This window comes from Cimex lectularius, unplaced genomic scaffold (assembly GCF_000648675.2).
Source record: "Cimex lectularius strain Harlan isolate CLEC.00 unplaced genomic scaffold, Clec_2.1 scaffold61, whole genome shotgun sequence".
In the NCBI taxonomy this organism is placed as follows: domain Eukaryota; kingdom Metazoa; phylum Arthropoda; class Insecta; order Hemiptera; family Cimicidae; genus Cimex; species Cimex lectularius.
In genome coordinates, this window is record NW_019392650.1 from 440,575 (window position 1) to 460,490 (window position 19,916).

At 34.1% G+C, this 19,916-nt stretch overlaps 1 protein-coding gene across 6 annotated transcripts in view; it reads right to left on the reverse strand.

Moving 5' to 3' along the window:
* The window catches only part of LOC106660890 (slowpoke-binding protein), a 111,891-nt gene that overhangs the window by 7,984 nt on the left and 83,991 nt on the right, over positions 1-19,916 (reverse strand). For all 6 annotated transcript variants that reach the window (XM_014383920.2, XM_024230601.1, XM_014383919.2 and 3 more), the window contains 2 exons: positions 11,482-11,756; positions 4,918-5,099 (listed from right to left, as the gene is read on the reverse strand). In XM_014383920.2, coding sequence (XP_014239406.1) covers positions 4,918-5,099; positions 11,482-11,756 — 457 coding nt within the window. The remainder of the gene's footprint in view (positions 1-4,917; positions 5,100-11,481; positions 11,757-19,916) is intronic.

Below are 19,916 nucleotides of genomic sequence, written 5' to 3' on the forward strand. Positions count from 1 at the left end.
TGGTTACTACATGTGTGATGGACTATAAATTATTATACACCCAAAGAAGGAAAAAAGGACAAATCTAATTATTTGTTTATTTGCGAAAATAACTAGGTAAAAAAATTAATAGTTGACTTAAAACGAAAACACATCATTAGCATCAGTAGTAACTAGTTTTTTTAACCTTTATTGTGTTACTACTCCTTTTACACCCTTTTAGGTTAAAAACAGATAAAATCAGTTTAATTTCATCCTTTAAAGAGCCAACTTGTTAAGTGAGTTATTTTTTATTTGTTTCTTTGGATAAAACGATGAATTTGAGTTAAAAATGTATTTAAAAATTTTTCTTAAAACTATGATTTTAAATCAAGAGTATCTCGCCCAGATTCTTTGGTCATGTAGCGCCTGATAAAAAGTCCGAGTCCTGGGTTGTGCCATGCTCTACCATCGACGATGGTTTAGGGCCATCAGAAGTCTCAATTGAAGAGATTGAAGAGAAGGTAGTGGACGGCTACTACAGAACCATCATTTATCGGCTTCCTTGGTAGGAAGTCTACTCCAAATGATCTGTAATGTAAGGTTGAGCTCTAACTCTAAAACAGTCATCAGAAGACTTTGTGGGAATAGCCTAGTCTCTTAATGACCCAAATCAGGTTCTTTACTACTGGAGAGGCATGGCGAATATTCGCAAATCAGTCCATGTGCCATGAGTCTCAGCTTTTTCAATGACAGTCAGTTATGGTATGGGGTGGAATCAACGTCCATGCCTGTACTGAACTGATTATCAAACAAAATGGATCATTGCACTAAGATACATTGAGGAAGTTGTTTGGAAGCTGTGGTCCCATTCACTCCATTTATTAGGGACAAATTCGTATTAATGCACAAAAAAGCATGATCTTGAGTGGTCCACCCGTTATTTGAAGAATGTAGGGATTACCACAATAAATTGACTAGAAAGTTCTCCTGGCATGAATCCTATAGAACACTTATTGGACATGATAAAAGAGACATGATAGACATCGTTTGCCGCCTCCAGCAATAGCTTCAAACTGTTTTTGTTGAAGAATGGGCTTCTATTTCACAAGACGTAATTCGGTTACTTATTTAATCAATGTTTAGGATACTTAAGATCTTAATAAGCAGTATTAAGAGTAAAACTAGGTAATAAATTATTAGTTAAATTTTAATCTATCACTAAATGATTTTCCAGTGTTTTGGTGAATTTTCTTTTAAATTATCATAATTAAATAATTGTTATTAAAACTCTTGAATTTCTGGTCTCAATTAATTTGGTTGACATTAAAATACATATGCTTTAATTAATATAGTGATAAAAATACATGTAGTTTGGAATAAACAGCAAAAATTGAGTGTCCGGTTTTTTGTCTTTGAGTGTATTTTATACATAATTGATTTTTCAAAAAGCTACTTGTATTGATCAGTTGGAAGCTATTGAAATAAACCTGGAGTGGGGTGAATAAATATTTTGGATAATAAAAAGTTTAGTTAGGTATATATTTGGAGGAATTTTTAACATCATCCTCAGTACAATTTTGACGAACTTCAATAGACAAGTAAAACAAACAAGAGTCGTCTACGTAGGCATACTGAAATATGGCTACTGTAAATAAACAAAACGTTGAAAAAGCTTAATGGAAAAACTGGAAACAATATGAATCCAACAAAAACAAAAAAACAAAAACCAAAAACGCAGACAATCATTGTATTTTGTCCTTCAAAATGTCTATTTCACCTACTGAATAAACGGCGCTCTGCTACGCTAAACATGCACGACCGATCCGTCTTGTGGGTTTTAATTTATTCAAATGCCTTGCTATGAAGAAATATGTTCTTTGGTATTTTTTTCCTCCCTTGCTTCGCACTCGTATGTTTTCATTGAATCATGAACGGTTTTAGACTTTAAAATCGTAAAATTCACCCAGAGAGTGCAAACGATGTTCTTTGATGCAGTATCCACGAGGTTATCAATAAAAATGGCGAATTTGGCGAAAGATTCCCTTATGTTCCATTAAAGGCTGAGTCATTAAATGTCGAGGCTTGTTAAAAAAGACATCTTAACATGATTTTGTTCGAATTCGAATTCACTGTTAACGATCTCGAATTAGAAAACTTGCACGAACTCTGGGCCCATGCACAGTTGGCTGTTTTTTATACACCCAAAATGATTATAAGAATTGTTTTCTATATCCAGCCCTAAAACCCTTTAAAATGAAATAGATATGACTGCAAATTTAGCCTAAAGATGAAATTTTCCCGAAAATTTTATGTGTTCACGTTTAAATATAAGTTTGGATCAAGTTATTTATGTTATGATAATGTTATCTAAGTAGTTATGATTTTATATTGGTGGAAGATTTTAATTAGAAGTAACAAATGGGCCAGAACTTACTTAGAAGTCATTGTTTTCGAAGAGGGACACTTAAAATTATTAATCCATTTTTCCAGCCTATTATCAACAATATTTAAGGAACACTACTGAACTCGTTCAAAAAATTATTGTCCAAATCAGCCCCAATAAAAGTTTAATAAAAATCGGTGATGCTAAGTAGCCGATAATTCTGAAACGACATTACTTTTCTAGGGGAAACTTTACAGGGCTTTACAAGCTTATAAACAATAAGTGCTGGTATTGGTCTGGCCCCGCGTAAATAATTTACAACTGGAGATAAAACAATAAAACGTTTCAGTTGTTTTTATTGTTTTCATCCTTATTTTTCACTTATATTGGCCAAAATTTTAAATATTGTTGCAATAACCTGAAAGAATAAATATTCTGCTCTCCAGTACTAGTAATAACATTGGATCTAGATAAAGTACAGAGGAGTTATGAATTTTTAAATAGTACAATTGATATCGTAGCTTAAAAAAATTGCCTCTGGCTAATCGATACCAAAAATAACTATTTTTTATTACAGTCAAAATTATTATACAATGGATTTACACGAATCTGAATTGGTTTTGTCAGAAAACAATTTTTTGGCCTACTTTACTGCGTCATTTGGTTTTTACAACTTTTTAATAACTAATCCCATTTAATACAGCCCAACATATTATTTTATCATTCTATGTGAAAATACAAATCTACTGATTTATAATAACCTTGAAATACATGCAAAACGAAGACAGAAAATCATATTTTAAAACATACACTTAAATTAGTTATTTTTTGCGGCTTCTTAAGTCCATTGGGAAGAATGCTCAGATCTCTGTCTAATGTGTGGTGTTTAGTGATAGTTAATAATAAATATTTTGATTGAATCTTTCTAGCATTGTATAAATTCATTTTTTCAGATCCTACTCGTATTTGTGTAATATAAACAACGTTTAAAAATCCCAGGCCCTGAAGATGATCTCAATAAAGATCGAAACGTGGGCACGATAAAGAAAATGTTTTCTAAAACTTTCGTCAAACCAGACCATATCTCACGAACTCTGTTTAATATTTTATGATCGTCAAAAGAGTTTCATTAAAATACGTGATCCAACATCCGTAGCTCTTGTTACTTGTGCTATGTTGTCTCAATTTTTTAAAACAAAAATCTTTGTGTTAGCGCCTTTTAATTATCTTTAAAAAAATGATATTAAATTGTTATTTTTATTGTAACATGATTTCATAATGTTTCTTGCATCTGTCTTAAAAAATTGATGTGATAAAGTCATCGTTCATAAATAATTTTTAGGATTTTTACATAAAAAAAAATAAAATATTTGGTTTTGTGGTTATTAAAATTTTGTTAAAGCAAAAATATATTCTGGTTATATGAGTACTTCCAGGTTGGTTATTACAAAATACATATTAATATTAATAATTTTTCAATTAATTAATATTTATGAAAAGTGTGGTTGAGATAGAAAAGTCAGCGGCACGAGCTGGATTCGAACCCACTACCTTCGGTTAAATACGCAGCTGCTCTACCACTTGAGCTATCGTGACCTCGATCCGCTCGGACAGTAACTTCCCATCTCAACCCCACCTTTTGAATTTTCCCTCCTTTTTGCCATTCTTCAAATATCGTGTAATCTATTTGATTCTCGGCGATAAATGATATGGCAACGGAGAGCTTTAGTGAAGATATACTTCAGTTTAATTATTAAATCCATTACAGTTCGTGGTCAGATTGACCAATTAAGATTTTTTAATTAATTAATATTTATGAAAGGTATTGGTTGACATAAAAAAGTCAGCGTCATGAGCGGGATTCGAACCCACGACCTTCGGCTAAATACGCCGCTACTCTACCACTTGAGCTATCTTTTTATCTCAACCAATACCTTTCATAAATAATAATTAATTGAAAAATGTTAATTGGTCAATCGGACCACGAACTGTAATGGATTTATTATGATCCGCTCTATTCCACTGACTTAGGCAACCAAATACACACTTTCATAAAAAAGTAGTCTTTATTTAAAAAAAAAAAATCATCGATTTCAGGATGCTGCTCGCTCTTTCTCTTCAGCTGTTATGACTTAAAAGTACAAAAACTCCTCAAATATTTAAAAAAAAGTTTCATGTAACATTCAAGGCTACTGCCTCCGTCTGTGGAATAGAGCGGATCATAACAAAAAATAAATTTTAATAACAACCTATAGAATAGAACAACAACAACAATATCACCAAGGTAATATAATATAGTTTTTTTTAATTAATAACTATTTTACAAATTAAAAGAAACACTTGTTCAATGATGGTTTCATATTTTAGTAAGTTGAACGCATCGTTGGAAGAAAACAGAGAAAATACGAGCCGAGTTAATAAATATGGTCATGAATTCTATAATAGAGAGACTTGAACAAATGCTTTTGTTTTCTCCAAGGATCTACTCAGAGAAGACCCCTTTTGAAATGCAAACACGAAACCTCACCTAACGACGATATTTAAAATTTCAACAGTCGTCGTCACCAATTTACCTTGCCACTCCGTTTTGTATAATTATGTTGCCAGAATGAAGATGGGAGCACGGAGGAAAGCCTCTTTCCTTCAGAAATAACAGCGCTTCGAGTATCTGCCTACCGAGCCTCTGTACTTGAGAGATAGGGAGGCCTTCGGATTTTTCACCGTACTTGTCTCCCCAGTCTTCTTGCCAGACGCTCTGAAAAATAATAAGTAGAATATTATAGAAGAAGTGTTTCCTATCCTAAAATTAATTGCTTGTAAATTCATTATCAATGGAGTAAATTTGTATTTTTTGATATCCTAATTTATTTATTGTTATTTACACCTAGAACTTTCGTTACAATAAGTAAATTCGATAATTCATTATCTAACATGATAACTAAACATGATGGGAGAAGCCACCCACTAGTGCCACATCCTCACACTGCACACTCATACACATCAATGAAGCAAATCCCTAGGCCGTTGCCTCTCACCAGTCGTGGAGGATTTTCGTAGGGTTAGTGTGGAAAGTTGCTGGACGAGAAGGTTTGGGTGTATAGAAAAGGTATTGTGCACTTTCCGATAACGTGTTCTTACATGATCCTGGACGAATGGAATATCAAGGTCAGTGTGTATGGTTTTATTGGATATGAAGAATGGAGGATTTTTCTTAAGGTGGCCATTCACGATCACTCCAAATGGAACCGCGCCAAGCCGTACAGCTCCATTTGGAGTGACTGAAATTTGAAGGGGCATTCACGACCGCTCCACAGCCAGTCGCTCGGAACGTCAATCAGTGATTTATCTTCTGAAAATGGATGACGATCTCTTGTGCTACTCTTCTGTTTATTTACATGTTAAAAGCAAAAAATCGAAGAGGAAATGGTCAGTTTGTTATTAAGGGTTAGTTGAGATCTATGGTCGAGTAGTCAGAGTAAGAGCTTGTAACGGCGGTTCATGCCTTGTCGTTTCAGGCGAGTCTGTGGATTCGACGTCACTCTTTTATCAATGTACAGCCCCAGGTATCGTACTATCTCAGCAGTCGGTACCAGTATGCCATTCAGTCGTAAAGGAGGACAAAGTGATTTCTTAGTCCGAAAGTAACTTCATAGCTTTTGCCTTCTTTCACTTTGATTCTCCATTTGCGGTACCAGTTCAAATAGTGTGAGGTGATTTTGCAGATAGAGCATACAACGGATGGGTTGGAGTGACAAGAGAGAATAGATGTGTCGTCGGCAAATTTGTTTGGGGAAGTAGGAATGTTAAGAGTGTATATTGTAAAGAGGATTTGGCCAAGGATACTTCCTCGAGGGACCCCAGATTTTACTGAAATATAAAAAGAAAGGGATGTTCCCTGACAGCCGCGGCAATATCGGTCTGTCAGGTAGGATCGGAGGATAAGGTAAAACGTACTGGGAAGAAATTTTTCGAGTTTTCACAGCAAACCCAGGTGACGTTCCAGGTCGAAAGCCTGGGCTACGTCTAGGAAGTGCCATAGTGTCTACCGCTCGGTGCACTTGTTGCACAGTGGAGTGAAGTGAGCGGAACCCAAACTGATGGGATGGTGATTTATATTATCTATATTCAATATTCATACAAGGACAGGCTAGGAAAAGGTCACTTAGGCTCCAGAAACAATTAAATTGGAAAGGAACTAAACAATTCGGGCATACAACCATAATCAACAAAATCAGACACCATTATTAGAAATGAGGACTGATTATATGATCCCGGAAACATTCTTCACAACTTCCTACAGCCTCTACGGACTATAAAGGAGAGGAAGAACCCAGGAGAGCATAAGATACAATGATATGGTAAACAGATGGCTCCAAAACAAACGAAGGAACCGGATCAGGCGTTTTCTGCACAAGCCCAAAACATGAGCAATCAAACTCATTAGGGAAGTACACTTCGGCCTTTCAAGCAGAAATACATGCCATCAATGCTAGTGACCTGGAAAATCTTAAAAGAGGATACACTGGCAAAAAAATTCTCATAAGATCTGATAGCCAAGCAGCCATTAAAGCATTAGCATGTAAAAGAATTACATCAAAATTAGTCAGTGAATGTATCAAAAATCTCCAAAACCTGAGGAAACAACAACCTGATGATATCTTGGGTGCCAGGGCACAGGGGAATTTTGAGTAACGACAAAGCAGTCTGCAAGACCATACATAGGCCCGGAACCTATACTTGGGATAAAAACAAATATAGAACCCTCCAACGCAGAATGGATCGAAACAAAACGAAAGGAGGAGTGGATAAACTCTAGCGGTGCTAGAATTAGTAAACTTATGATGAAACAATCCTCACCGAGACTGGCAAAAGCATTGCTGCAATTGGAGAGGGCCAAACTCAGAGGAGTGGTAGGACTGCCGATCATCGGCATCTGAGAAAACATCTACACAACATGGGTATATACAGCGATGATCCCATTTGCAGATTATGAGGAGGAGGAAACAGCCACTCATATCATCTTCGAATACGAAGCAACAGCTCAATGGAGATTGAACCTAACGTACGGAAAAAACTTAGGGAATCAAATTGCAGCAGCGACAGTCAATGACCTGATACTTCTAAGAAGAACGATTGAGTCTATTGCACTGAGCTAAGGAACTAGGAAGGTACAATAAGCCAGAAGGCTGCAGTGCCTGGGGAGCGCAAACCCCGCTTCCTAGTATCCTTTTTTTACCTTACCTTATATTATCGAAATTTTAATATTGTATGAAGATTAACATTTTCACACGAATCAAAACTGAATCAATTATTATATTTGGATAAACTCGTAGTTGAAGCATTTTCTGGCATTCTCATCTACTTCCGTAATAGGAGAAGGTGGAAACGCCACGGCTTGTGAATAGAGAAGGAAGACGGAAGTTGGAACCCGATCCGAATTTGTCTTCCCAGATAGCTTTCGGTTTCTCCTCTATCATTTCCGACCCATTATTCAATTTCAGGTAACAACTACGCGATTCATTGTCGTCTAATGCATCCTCCGGCTTAATTAAATGGTCTAATGGTTTTGAAGGGCCACATTTAATCTAACCTGTAAACGAAATATCAAATTCCAATGTCGCCTTCCACAAAATAGAGTTTAATTTTTATTTAAACAAAACGAAAAGAAATTATGTAAGTATCAGGCAGGAAATGTTTCTTCTGCAGTAACATCAAATCTCTCAGCTCACCCTTTTTGTGTTTAAATTTATTATTCTATTAAAAGTATTATGAGTTAGTAAAAATAATTAATTTATTTTTTAAAGATTAAAACTAAATATGAATTTGCATCGGAGACCTTTTAAGCAGGAGTTTGGTTTTTCTGTGGTGCGTCAAAAAATGCACCCCCTGAATATGAATTGAAGAATGATCAAAGCAAAGTTATTCAGATATCTGAATAACTATCGATTAACGGTCACTAATCTCTACACAGATCAAAGCAAAATTAATGGTTGAACAAATATTTTTAAACCAGTGTAATAAATAAATCGATCAATAAAAATATTACCTGAGGATTTTTAAGTGTTTGTTTTTTTAAACGTGTTTTGTCTAATTATTTTTAAATTATTCAACCAGTTGAATTCAGATTCCTAAGCGAACAGCCCAGATTTTCAACAACTGTTCAAACTGTGTTTTCTTGGATTGGACCGAGGAGAATGTGTTGAATTGTACTGATTAATCATGCAATCGACGAGATCACTCGTACGCAGTCGACAAGACAAAGGACTTAGTTGGATCGATCGTGATAAACTATTTATTCTCAGTCTCAAGACATTGGGATAATTGCAATGCAATAAAAGAATGGATGAAAAAGAAATTTTTCAAATTTTCAATGAGATCTCGGCGAACTTGTTTTTTGCTGATTTTTATTTGTCTTGGTACATTTTGAAGATCCTCGACTTATTTTACTTCTGAAAAATTTGTTTTTACATGTCGGACTCTTATAGCCAACATAAAATCTTGCCTAGGGTTAAGGAAAGCTGAGTGACATTAGGAAGAGTAACTATTGTGGCTCATCGTTGGATAATTCAACTAACAAAAGTCTACGATCGATTGCTAAAAATATTTTACTAGAGAACAATTTATTTGCAAGCGTATGCCTTTTTCTCCGGCATTTTTCATTTGCGTATTAAAACAGATTTTCCGTTCGCTAAAGGGGGAAAATACGGCAGAAGGAGGAATATTTGTCAGGACGAGGAATCATATTGACGAACTTGATGGTTCGCTGATGATATCCTATCGAATCTTTGGATATCTTGGTTACGAAAAAAAGAAAAAACCAAGTGGGTAGAATATTAGATACTTGCCTGATACCAGGTTTAATATACAGCCCTGTATATTAAACCGCCATTACCCTAACTTGGTAATGTACGACAAGGATTGTTGAGAGATCTCACACACTTTGGAGGAATTCAAAAGAACGCAATATTCTGATTATTAAAAAGGTAGATTAAATAAGAAGCAATGTGATCCAAGGAATACTGTCAAGAACGATGTGACAAGAATGAAATTTATGAAATTCCGTTATTCGTTTATAGAAAGACAAATGAACAAAAAAAATGACGGATTGGGATCCATTAAAGAAACAGAAGAGTTTTCTTAACAATCGTTTTAAATTCAAAATGGTTTTGGAATATGCCATGTTATTACTTTTATCACGCGAAATATCAGTGTATGTGTCATTATTTTTTGACTAGGGGCGATAAAAATTTTCGAGAAGTGCGTTTTCAAACCTGAACCTACTCGGCTCAGTGCAACAATTACTGAATTTAAAACGGACATCACCATCAGATCAAACCCTTCATCGTACTCGCCTTGCATAAAACTTTACAAACGTGGATACGTGGATCGACTCCGTGGATCCAAAAACACAAAAATATACGGGATGTCCCACCAAATGTATTATTTTCTCCTTTTATATGTACTAGCTAAAATAATTGACTAAGCGGATTACACTAAGCTGATTTATTTTGAATGTTTCATTGAAATAAATGTGAGGATTATGATTTTACTTTTTATTTATTTATTTATTTTTTTAAAATTTATACTTTTAGAAAAATCAGGTTGAAATTATATGTTAATTTTAGTAAGGCTAATATTGTAAATACAATAAACCTTTTATTTTTGACCAAGTAAACGATGATATGCAATGCAATCAAATAGCCCTTTTTCTTTTTTTCTTGGACAGGTGGTACAGATCATCAGGGGCGATATGGTTGACTCACAAAATATTACAATAATATAAACATGTGGGCGAGTGATGTAACAAAGTAGGTATAAGTTAATTAGTTATAGGTATAGCTATAAGTTAAAATGTTTTTTGCTGTTGTTAAGGGTTAAAATGTCTAGCGCAAGGAACAAACTTTGTATTCGATTTTGCACCCTCCAAAACTCCTGGATACAAATGGACACCCGTAAATAATTTAGATTCGGAAAAACAAAATAAAACGCTTGAACATTTTTTTTTTCATCTTTAATCTAAAATCTAAACTTTCTTGACTATGGCTGAAAAAAATTAAGATTTTTTACAATTTTCAATTAATTAATATTTATGAAAAGTATTGGTTAAGATAAAAAAGTCAGCGTCAAGAGCGGGATTCGAACGCACGACCTTCGGCTAAATACGCCGCTTCTCTACCATTGAGCTGATATTGTGAAGATATACTTCAGTTTAATTATTAAATCCATTACAGTTCATGATCCGATTGACCAATTAACATTTTTCAATTAATTAATATTTAATATGAGAATCAAATAGATTACACGACACTTGAACAATGGCAAAAAGGGGGGAAAATTCGAGAGGTGAGGTTGAGATGGGAAGTTGGTGTCCGAGTGGATCGAGGTCACGATAGCTCCAGTGGTAGAGCAGCGGCGTATCTAGCCGAAGATCGTGGGTTCGAATCCCGCACGTGCCATTGACATTTTTATCTCAACTAAAAACCTTAATTAATTGTAATATATTAATTGGCCAAGCGGACCACGAAATTAGTGAAACTAATTTTATTCATGAATTGATATATTTCTCAACACTTTTTTTTGGAGTGTGATAATCTTTTACGTTTTTGTTTTGATATAGCTTTAAAACAATTCATGTTCACGTAAAAGGTTATGGTGATTCTTTTATAATTATGTTACGATAGCGCTAGAGCGCAAAAAGCAACTTCAATTTCTACTTAAAGGGCGCAGTGTACTATACCCTGAAATTTATCTACAATGTAGATAATATGGAATTTAGATATGTTTGGACACAATTTCATCAAGTTGAATTTGTGGAAAGACAGATAAAAGAAAGAAGGAGGTAGACAGAGTAGAGAGAGAGAGAGAGAGAGAGAGAGAGAGAGAGAGAGAGAGAGAGAGAGAGAGAGTGAGAGAGGGAGACAGATAAAGAAAGATAAAACGTTAATTTGCCTACAAATCGCTATATTTTATTTTATTTTGAACGGTTTAGTCGGATTCGTTCTTTTAGTAATATTATAATTGTTAAGAAAGAAATATCTATGTAATAAAAATTAAAAACAAAGCTTTTATAGAACGTTTTTCGAAATTTATTTAAAACCTAAGAATTTTATTGAAAAAAGGAAAGAAACGAGAATCACCTTGTAAATGAGATCCTTAAGGCTTCCTTTGGCGTTGTATGGTATGACAAGCACTATGTAAGTCTCTTGGGTTGACGGTGAACCTCGGAATTCCAGGTCAAGAACAGGGTAAATGTAAGGGTGTTGTAGGTTGAGAAAGAGGTCCAGCACCGTCGCTCTGGTCGAGGAGTCGCATTTGAGAATGCACCCCGGCCCTTTTGGCACAAGAGTTAGGAGCCTTTCCGTCTTCACCGACGTATCTCTAACCACAAACCAATGTTTGTCCATCCTGGAGCCTGTAACAGATTAACTCGTATTATCGCTTATTATAACCGCTTGCTCCATTGAGACAAACTAGTGTACGATAAATAAAATTAGTTGTAGCAACAATCAATGATATTATATTTCTTCAAAGGAGAATCAAGTGACTGAACGATGAAACTAGGAAAAGTACAATAACCCAGAAAGTTGAAGTGCTTTGGGAATACTAAATCCCAGCTTTCTTGTATCTTTCTTTTTTCCTATCCCAATTAGAACATCTCAGTTATTCTTCTATTTTCATAAATTACCCAATTAAATTTTGAATTTTTTCCTTTTTTTTAAAACAGAAACATGTTAAATTGAAATGATAGAATTCTTAAGAAAAACTTTAATATGTTCAGAAGAAAGCGATGAATTTTGGTGGATGAAATTTTTTCAAACATTTTGAAAGTCTTTTACATTCTAAATAAAATGATACTAGAAACTCAAAAGTTGGATCTGAAGGTAAACATTTATCGTCTAACAGACAGTTGGGCCGTCGGTGGCCCCATCGGTTTAGGATTGACACAGCGCTCATCACTGTAAGGTAAAGGTCCCTGGTTCGAATGCAGGGCTATCCAGCGGCCCTGAATTCGAACCCGATATACTTACAAATGGGCTTTTTTTTTCAAAAACACCAGCTCCCCGAGGGTTGATATAACGCTGTTGCGAACCCTCGTAAAAAAACAAAAAAAAACAAAAAAACAGTTGTTTTTGAAAATTAGGTTTAAAAAAAAATTAACAATTAACACAGATTAAATTTTAATATTTTAGTCAGCTAAATTTTCAATTTTCTCCTTTTTTAACAGAAAATATGATAAATTGAAATTATCGAGATCTTAAGAAAAACTTCAATATGTCCAGAACATGAATTTTTGAGTTTCTGGTATAATTTTTTTCGATAAAAAGAACTTTCAAAATATGTGAAAAAACAGGGCATCACATTCATAAAAAAAAAGTTGAACACCAGGTCTCCCAACTAATTCAAATGCTAAATGCACCAGCATTTTTACGTGAATCACTCCTTGGGAACAAAACTTTTATAATAAAATAGATCCAAAATATATTACAAATAAAAAGCCACGTCCTTTTAAAAAAATTACAAAGTTGATATATCCTTTACGATGTTACACAAATTTAATCCTCATAAACGATTTTATTATTTATTAGATTTTTAAATTTCCCTTGTAATTAAAAAAATTATATTACTTAATGAGTAATTATAAAAAATGTGCCATAGCGGACAACTTTATAGTAAGATGACACGGTGTCAGGAACATAAGCGGGGTAAGTAACTCCCTCAAGAACCCCTTCACCACTACTCCGCTAATTATCATATCTAATCTCAGCTCTGATGATTTTTTGCTTTGTTTTCCAATTGCTAATCAAAATTGTTAATAGAAATTGAAATGCTAATTTTGATTTTGTTTACTCAGGGCTAGATTTATAAACAAAACATTTGATATGCAAATACTGAGTTTTATTTACACTTCACTTGATAGTTAAGAAGATTTTTTTCAATAATAAAGTGTTCAAACCTCAAAAACAGTTTTTTTCTCACGTTATATGCTAGTTTAACTTTTCAATTAATAAAATTCTAACCTTTCAAGAACATTAATAAGCGGGTGAACAAAATCGACACATTTATTAACAACATACCTATAAATTGTAGACTATATGAATTTGTACAAAAATTAAAAAAACAAACAAAAAACAGCACGATAATGTTAGGGCAAACAAGAAACAAATAAGGAAAGTCAATAGTAAACAATATAAACCCTCTCCAATAAATCAGTTATAAATGTCATTATCCAGCACAATCTTTTGTTAATATTTTCGTATACAGCACTCGTATATAGCAATCGGAAAGATTGATCTCCCCATAACGGTCTTGTCTAAAGCCCAGTCTCTAATGACCCGGAAAGATCCCGTCATACAGTATTCATGCCTCATCGTTTTCAGATATTTCCTCTCTCAACAGTCTTCTAAGGTTTTATTAGATTTTTTTTTTTAATTGAACTTTGCCAAACTCTATTTTACATATTTTTAAGATTGAATAATTTTACTAATCAACTAAATGATTATTTCCGATTCATATTTGCCACGATAGACGTTCTGGATTCGAAACCCGCCAGCGCCTTATTTAACTTAGAATAATTTGAAAAAATGTATTGCAATGTGGTTTGAGTCCTCATCTGTAGCACCCAATGGATAGTTGGACGTTAAGCTCCCCTGTGTAATAGGAATTAATTTTTTTTTGTAGGGGGAGTCAAGTGACGATTCCAAATCTTTTCTCCAGTGGGCCCCATACTAGATCTACTACTAGATTTTAGCCATACCTTGAAAAGTGCACCTTTTCTTTAAAATGATAAATTATAATAAATCATAATTCCCTAGTTTTCGTGATCCGCTTGACCAATTAAAATCTTTTAATTAATGAAGGTTTTTAGTTGAGATTTAAAAAAATGGCAAAAAGAAGGAAAAATTCAAAAGGTGGGGTTGAGATGGGAAGTTAGTGTCCGAGTGGATCGAGGTCACCATAGCTCAAGTGGTAGAGCAGCGGCGTATCTAGCCGAAGATCCTGGGTTCGAATCCCGCTCGTGACACTGACTTTTTTATCTCAACTAAAAACCTTAATTAGTTTAAATAAATCATAATATCATAATAAAGTTATCGTATTTACAAAAAATATAAATATGAGACATCATTCTCGAAAACATTATCGTAATGTTAGTAACATTTGGTTTATAAAATCAGCCATCGTCCTTAATAAAACTTACAGAAACAAAATTGAAAATACACCCGTCAGAACAGTATTATTTTAACGCCGATCTGTCAAAGAATTACCATCTAATCGCATTTTTCAGTGACAATAATTTTTTTTGTCACATTTATTTTACCAAACTCGAGCGACGAAAATGGTAATATATTTTTACAAGTCCTCTGACAAAGACTGTATTATTATCATTGGGCGTAAATTAAGTCTGTCAATATTGTCCTTTCGCGAAGATGAACTTAATCTGGGAGCGTCCTTGTCGAAATACAGCTAGGATTCTTTTCCTTTGTTAACCGTTTTTTTCCCTGCGTGCTTAATATTGATTAGCAATTTTCTTCTCTCGTCTGAATCTCTGTTCCACGGTTGAGAGTTTAAATTATTCAACGTGGAGTCAAATTGCGCGGGACCAACATTTTTTTACTCCCTAATCCCGGATTCTTCTTCTTTTTCACCAGTATTTTGTAGAAATTGCTTTAGTTGGAAGGAAACTCCTAAATGGATGTCAAACGAAAAATAGGCTTAAAAATTTATCTTGAAAAAAGTGTAATCAGTGTACAGGGTGTCCTTTTTAGTAGGCCCCGCTGAATTTCTCTTGAACCAGTAACGCTATAAAAAAAATCAATAAATAAATTTAAAAAAATACGTGTCTAATATTTTTTCTAGTTTCAAATATTGGAGCCTTTTTTGGAGAAAAACTATACAAGGCACCTCAGGCTCAACTTCAAAATTTCAAATACGACCCTATACTTCCTGACACATCATTTTAAAGGATTTTTACGATGAAAACAATGGTGCAATCGGATTTTAAATTGGTCAAAAAATGAAAAGCTATGGCAAAAGTTATTTTATTCAACAATAATTAAATTTTGCTATCAACATCGTTATTATTATCGGCTATGTCATTGAAAATACTAACGAATTCAAGTTTATTTTTTCATGATCATATAGGCTGTCTCAAGGATAGACGACAATACTTAAAGGAGGTAGTCAGATGGTCATGTCAGATTGGACGAAAAAGTCCCTATTGGCCAAAGTTTTATGCCAAATCGTATTCCAGATATATAACCTTTCAGGTTACTTCCCCCGATAATAACTTTATTTCTCAAACTCCATCTTATCTCTTAAAATGTTAATCCTACTGTAAATTTGATTACACCAATAAAATGTGGAAAAGTGATACTTTTTCTATTTTTCAGTAATTAAATTTACAGCAGGATTTTGTGAGATATAAGCGACTGTATGGGCTAAAGTGAAATTTCAAATAACCTGACAAATGAAATATCTCGAATACAATTGAAAATCTGACTTTGTACAATGGCGAATTTTGGCCCGATTTGAGATGTATGAAACCTTCTGAAGTATTGACGTCTGTTCACAGGACACCCTTGCTATTGCTGCTTAAAACGCTCAATCGGAACGTAAGTCTATATTTAAGTGAATTTTATTTGCCTTATCACGGTCAGTTTTATAGGTAAGCGTTTTGGTTCATCTTTTCGTGTTTGTTGTCCTAGTACTTCAGTTATATAGATATACGAATATGTATGTAGGTAGAAGACTAGTTTTTGCACAGGTAATTTTATTAACTATATTGAATAATTAGATAATTGGAACAAGGACATGTGAAAGTGGTCATTTTCGTGTCTTAAGGCAAGAATGGTACCAGCTCCAAGGGAAAGAATGCCCAAAGTGGAGCCCTCTGGAAAGGTGCGCAAAAATACGATGCTACTAAAGGGTAGTCACTAGTGTCACTACCTAATTAAAAGTCTGGTTGAAATATCGAAACAGGTTTGCTAGAGCTTAGTTTTCTTTTAAGCAGAGAGCGATCTTTCGAGTGTTCAGCTTTGTCTTTGTTCCTATATGTATATGAAATAGTTAATAAACTCCGAATTGAAAAGAGGATTCTTGCTTTTAGCGCCCCAATACTGGAAGAGGGGCAATTGTAAGGTTATCTAAGGTTTGGAATATAGTTTATTGGATATAGTTCGGTCACAATTTCGAATGTTGTAGAGTATACTAACAGGTTCAGTTTATTCAAATAGGTTTTACATTACCTTTCACTTTTAATTCATATTTAACTATTAAAAGTTTATCAGTTCTGTTGTAGATCTACTGACTTTCAGTTTACTTATAGACACGCGTGTTATCCACTTATAGTAGCTTCTTTCCACATAACCTCGTTTTACATCAACTCTACAAATGTAATTAATATAATTGCTGGAGATCCGAAGTCTTCGAATGTAATGTAATATTTATTCAGAAATCGTGAGATGTGGTCTGGTGTGGTGTAGGTATGAGAAAAACATTTTCTTTATCGTGCCAACGTTTCGATTTTTATAAAGATCATCTTCAGGCCTGGGATTTACAAACATTGTTTACATTTAACAAATACATTTAGGATGTGGAAAAGTGAATTTATACAATGCAAAATATACTTTTTATATTCAATCAAAGTATTTCTACTCACTCAAAGTGTTTGTCTTCTGTGTATTTGCGCCATTCTTGCGTGTCGTGTTGAGATTGCCAATGAGATTTTGCTGTTTTATGTTTATATACGTTTATGTTTGAACACCAACAAAATTTCGACTTCAAAAATCCAAAAATATTACATACAGAACAAAACAAACATAAATGTAATTGCTTAGAAATGGTTTATATCAACAGAGATAAACACAGCATCAATTACAGAACATAACTAAACATAAACTCAGTCGCAGCTACGCCAATATCATTAATCAAATTCAATATAGATAACATACGTATATTATCACATTACATCAAATATTTTTCACATAGTTTAATTGTCCAACAATTTAGCTTCCTTTTCCTATTTATCCCTTTCTATATAATCCAGAAAGGATAATCTGGCCGAACCGTTACAAACACATTTTTTCCCTTCGTCGGCTCTTTTCACCTCAAAGAAGCCGACGCTTTATGCAAAAATGACTTTTCTATACCGACTTCCTTCCCCACCCCTTCAAAATCCAGCGTATATAAACATAAAACAGCAAAATCTCACTGGCACTCTCAACACGACACGCAAGAATGGCACAATTACACAGAAGACAAACTCTTTGAGTGAGTAGAAATACTTTGATTGAATAAAAAAAATATATTTTGCATTGTATAAATTCACTTTTTTTCATCCTAAATGTATTTGTTAAATGTAAACAAGTTTGTAAATCCCAGGCCCTGAAGATGATCTCAATAAAGATCGAAACGTTGGCACGATAAAGAACATGTTTTTCTGAAACCTACCACATCTCACGATTTCTGAATAATTATCGATTAACGGTCACTAACCACCACACACGTAATGTAATATATCCTTCAAATGCCTTTAATTAGTTCTGTAGGGATAAAAATGACGATAGTTTTTATAAATCATGTTTTCTTTCATCATTGTTAATATAATTGCTGTAAATACAAATTAACGAACAAAGTTAAGAAAATAACTGTTCTCGATTAAGGTTCACATGCTGTAAATATAATGAAACGATTTATAAACTTTTGATAATTTGATTATCCAGCCATTTGAATTGTAATCGCTTATTAAAGTTTAACTGTTTTTATACCTGTTTTAGGACTCGATTGAAGCTTCGCGTGCAAGTGTAATGTGATTATTTGTCAAAGGTAGGCCGATTACGTAACAGCCCAAAAGGGCTTAACCCAGTTTTTTTAAAAATTCCATCTATGATAACGTTTCTGTAAAAAAAATGAAGAAAATATACCGTAGTGATGGTCAAATCAGTTGACAAAAGATAATTATTTTTGTTTTCAGAAAAAACTATTAAAAAGAAAATATTAACACATTTATGAAGTATTTTGTTATTTTCTATGTATATTCAAATATATTCGTGTAAAATATTTACAGGATATCCGCAATGTTGACATTTTTGTACACTTTCAGTCGTTCCTGGTAGAGCAAGCCCGTTTAAATTTGTACAAGGCTTACTACAAATATTTACCCTCCTGGTAAAAATTGATTCCTCAAGAAAAAATATTGTCAGATTGTAACTCATCGTGTGGGGTAGAAAACGTTCAGTTAAATAAAAGTATTTGGAATCGTCGATATGAAAGCAACGGACACGGAAACTAAATGTTTAACCTGATTAAGAATAGGCCATACGCGATTGACAAGGATACATAATTTTGGGCACATAGAAAAAGAATGCTCGATGTTTCCCACTTAATTGAAGGATGTCATTCGTCGGCACCATATAGAGAGCGTGTAAATAGACAACTCGATATGAGAATTGTGCTTGAGCAAAGCAGCGAGTATATGTATAGTCCCCTATTCCGATTTTTAGAGGGAGGAAACAGGGCTGTTTTACTGTATATAATACTCTAAAAATATTTCGATTTTTGTTTATTTGTGCATATTGAGACTGAATGTATTTATTAGCGTGAAGGTGTAGTGTGAGAGGCTCGATGGCAGATTATTGAGTGCGCCATCGACTCTAAATTAGATTTGTTATAAAAGATTTGTAGAAGTTGATGAAATAATGGTATGTAAATAGTAAAAAATGTATTTAAGTTCGAGTGATGGTGTGAATGGGTTTGGATTTAGAAATTGATTACGTTGGATAATAAATGTCTTAGCTGTTGACAGCACCCAACCTCAGTTGCCGGACGTTAAGACCGAGGTGTGACCTCGGACTGACAACTGATTCTCGAGGCCTGTCGGTAATTCATTGTAAAGTACACAAAAGCTGGAACTGCCGGTGTTACACAATTGTAAGTATTATTACAACATACTTATTTACTTACATCAACGATCGGCAAGCCCAACAATCTATAAGTGGATAAATATGTATGTAGTGTGTTGTGTTAAAAGATTTCTTGTTTATAACTGTAAAAAGATCAACCAAGCAGACGGACTAATGTCCAAGTCGTAAATGATATGTTATCTTTGTCAAAATACTAAAAATAAATAAAATAGAAAAAAGTATCATGCATTAACTCGAAGTTGTCCCCAATAAATGGTTCTAATGGGACCACGGCTTCCAGCAGCTTATCCTCATTGGACCTATGGACCTTAGTGCATGTATGATATATATATATATATATATATATGGTGATTAGTTCTGTATGAGTAGGGACGTTGATTTCACCCCATACCATAACTGTCTTTGAAAAGACAGTGACTCACGCATGGCACATGAGGCAAAGCGTTTTCCCCGTTTTCTCCACACATGGTCCCGGTCATCTGATAGCAAACCATACCGGCACTCAACTGTGAAAACAGCCCACCATTGTTCATGTATCCAAGCGAAATGGAAATTTGCGAATAGTCGTCTTTCTATTCGATGCCTCTCCAGAAGTAGAACATCCGATGTGGGACTTCTAGAGACTAGGCCATTTTAATGAAGACTTCTGATGA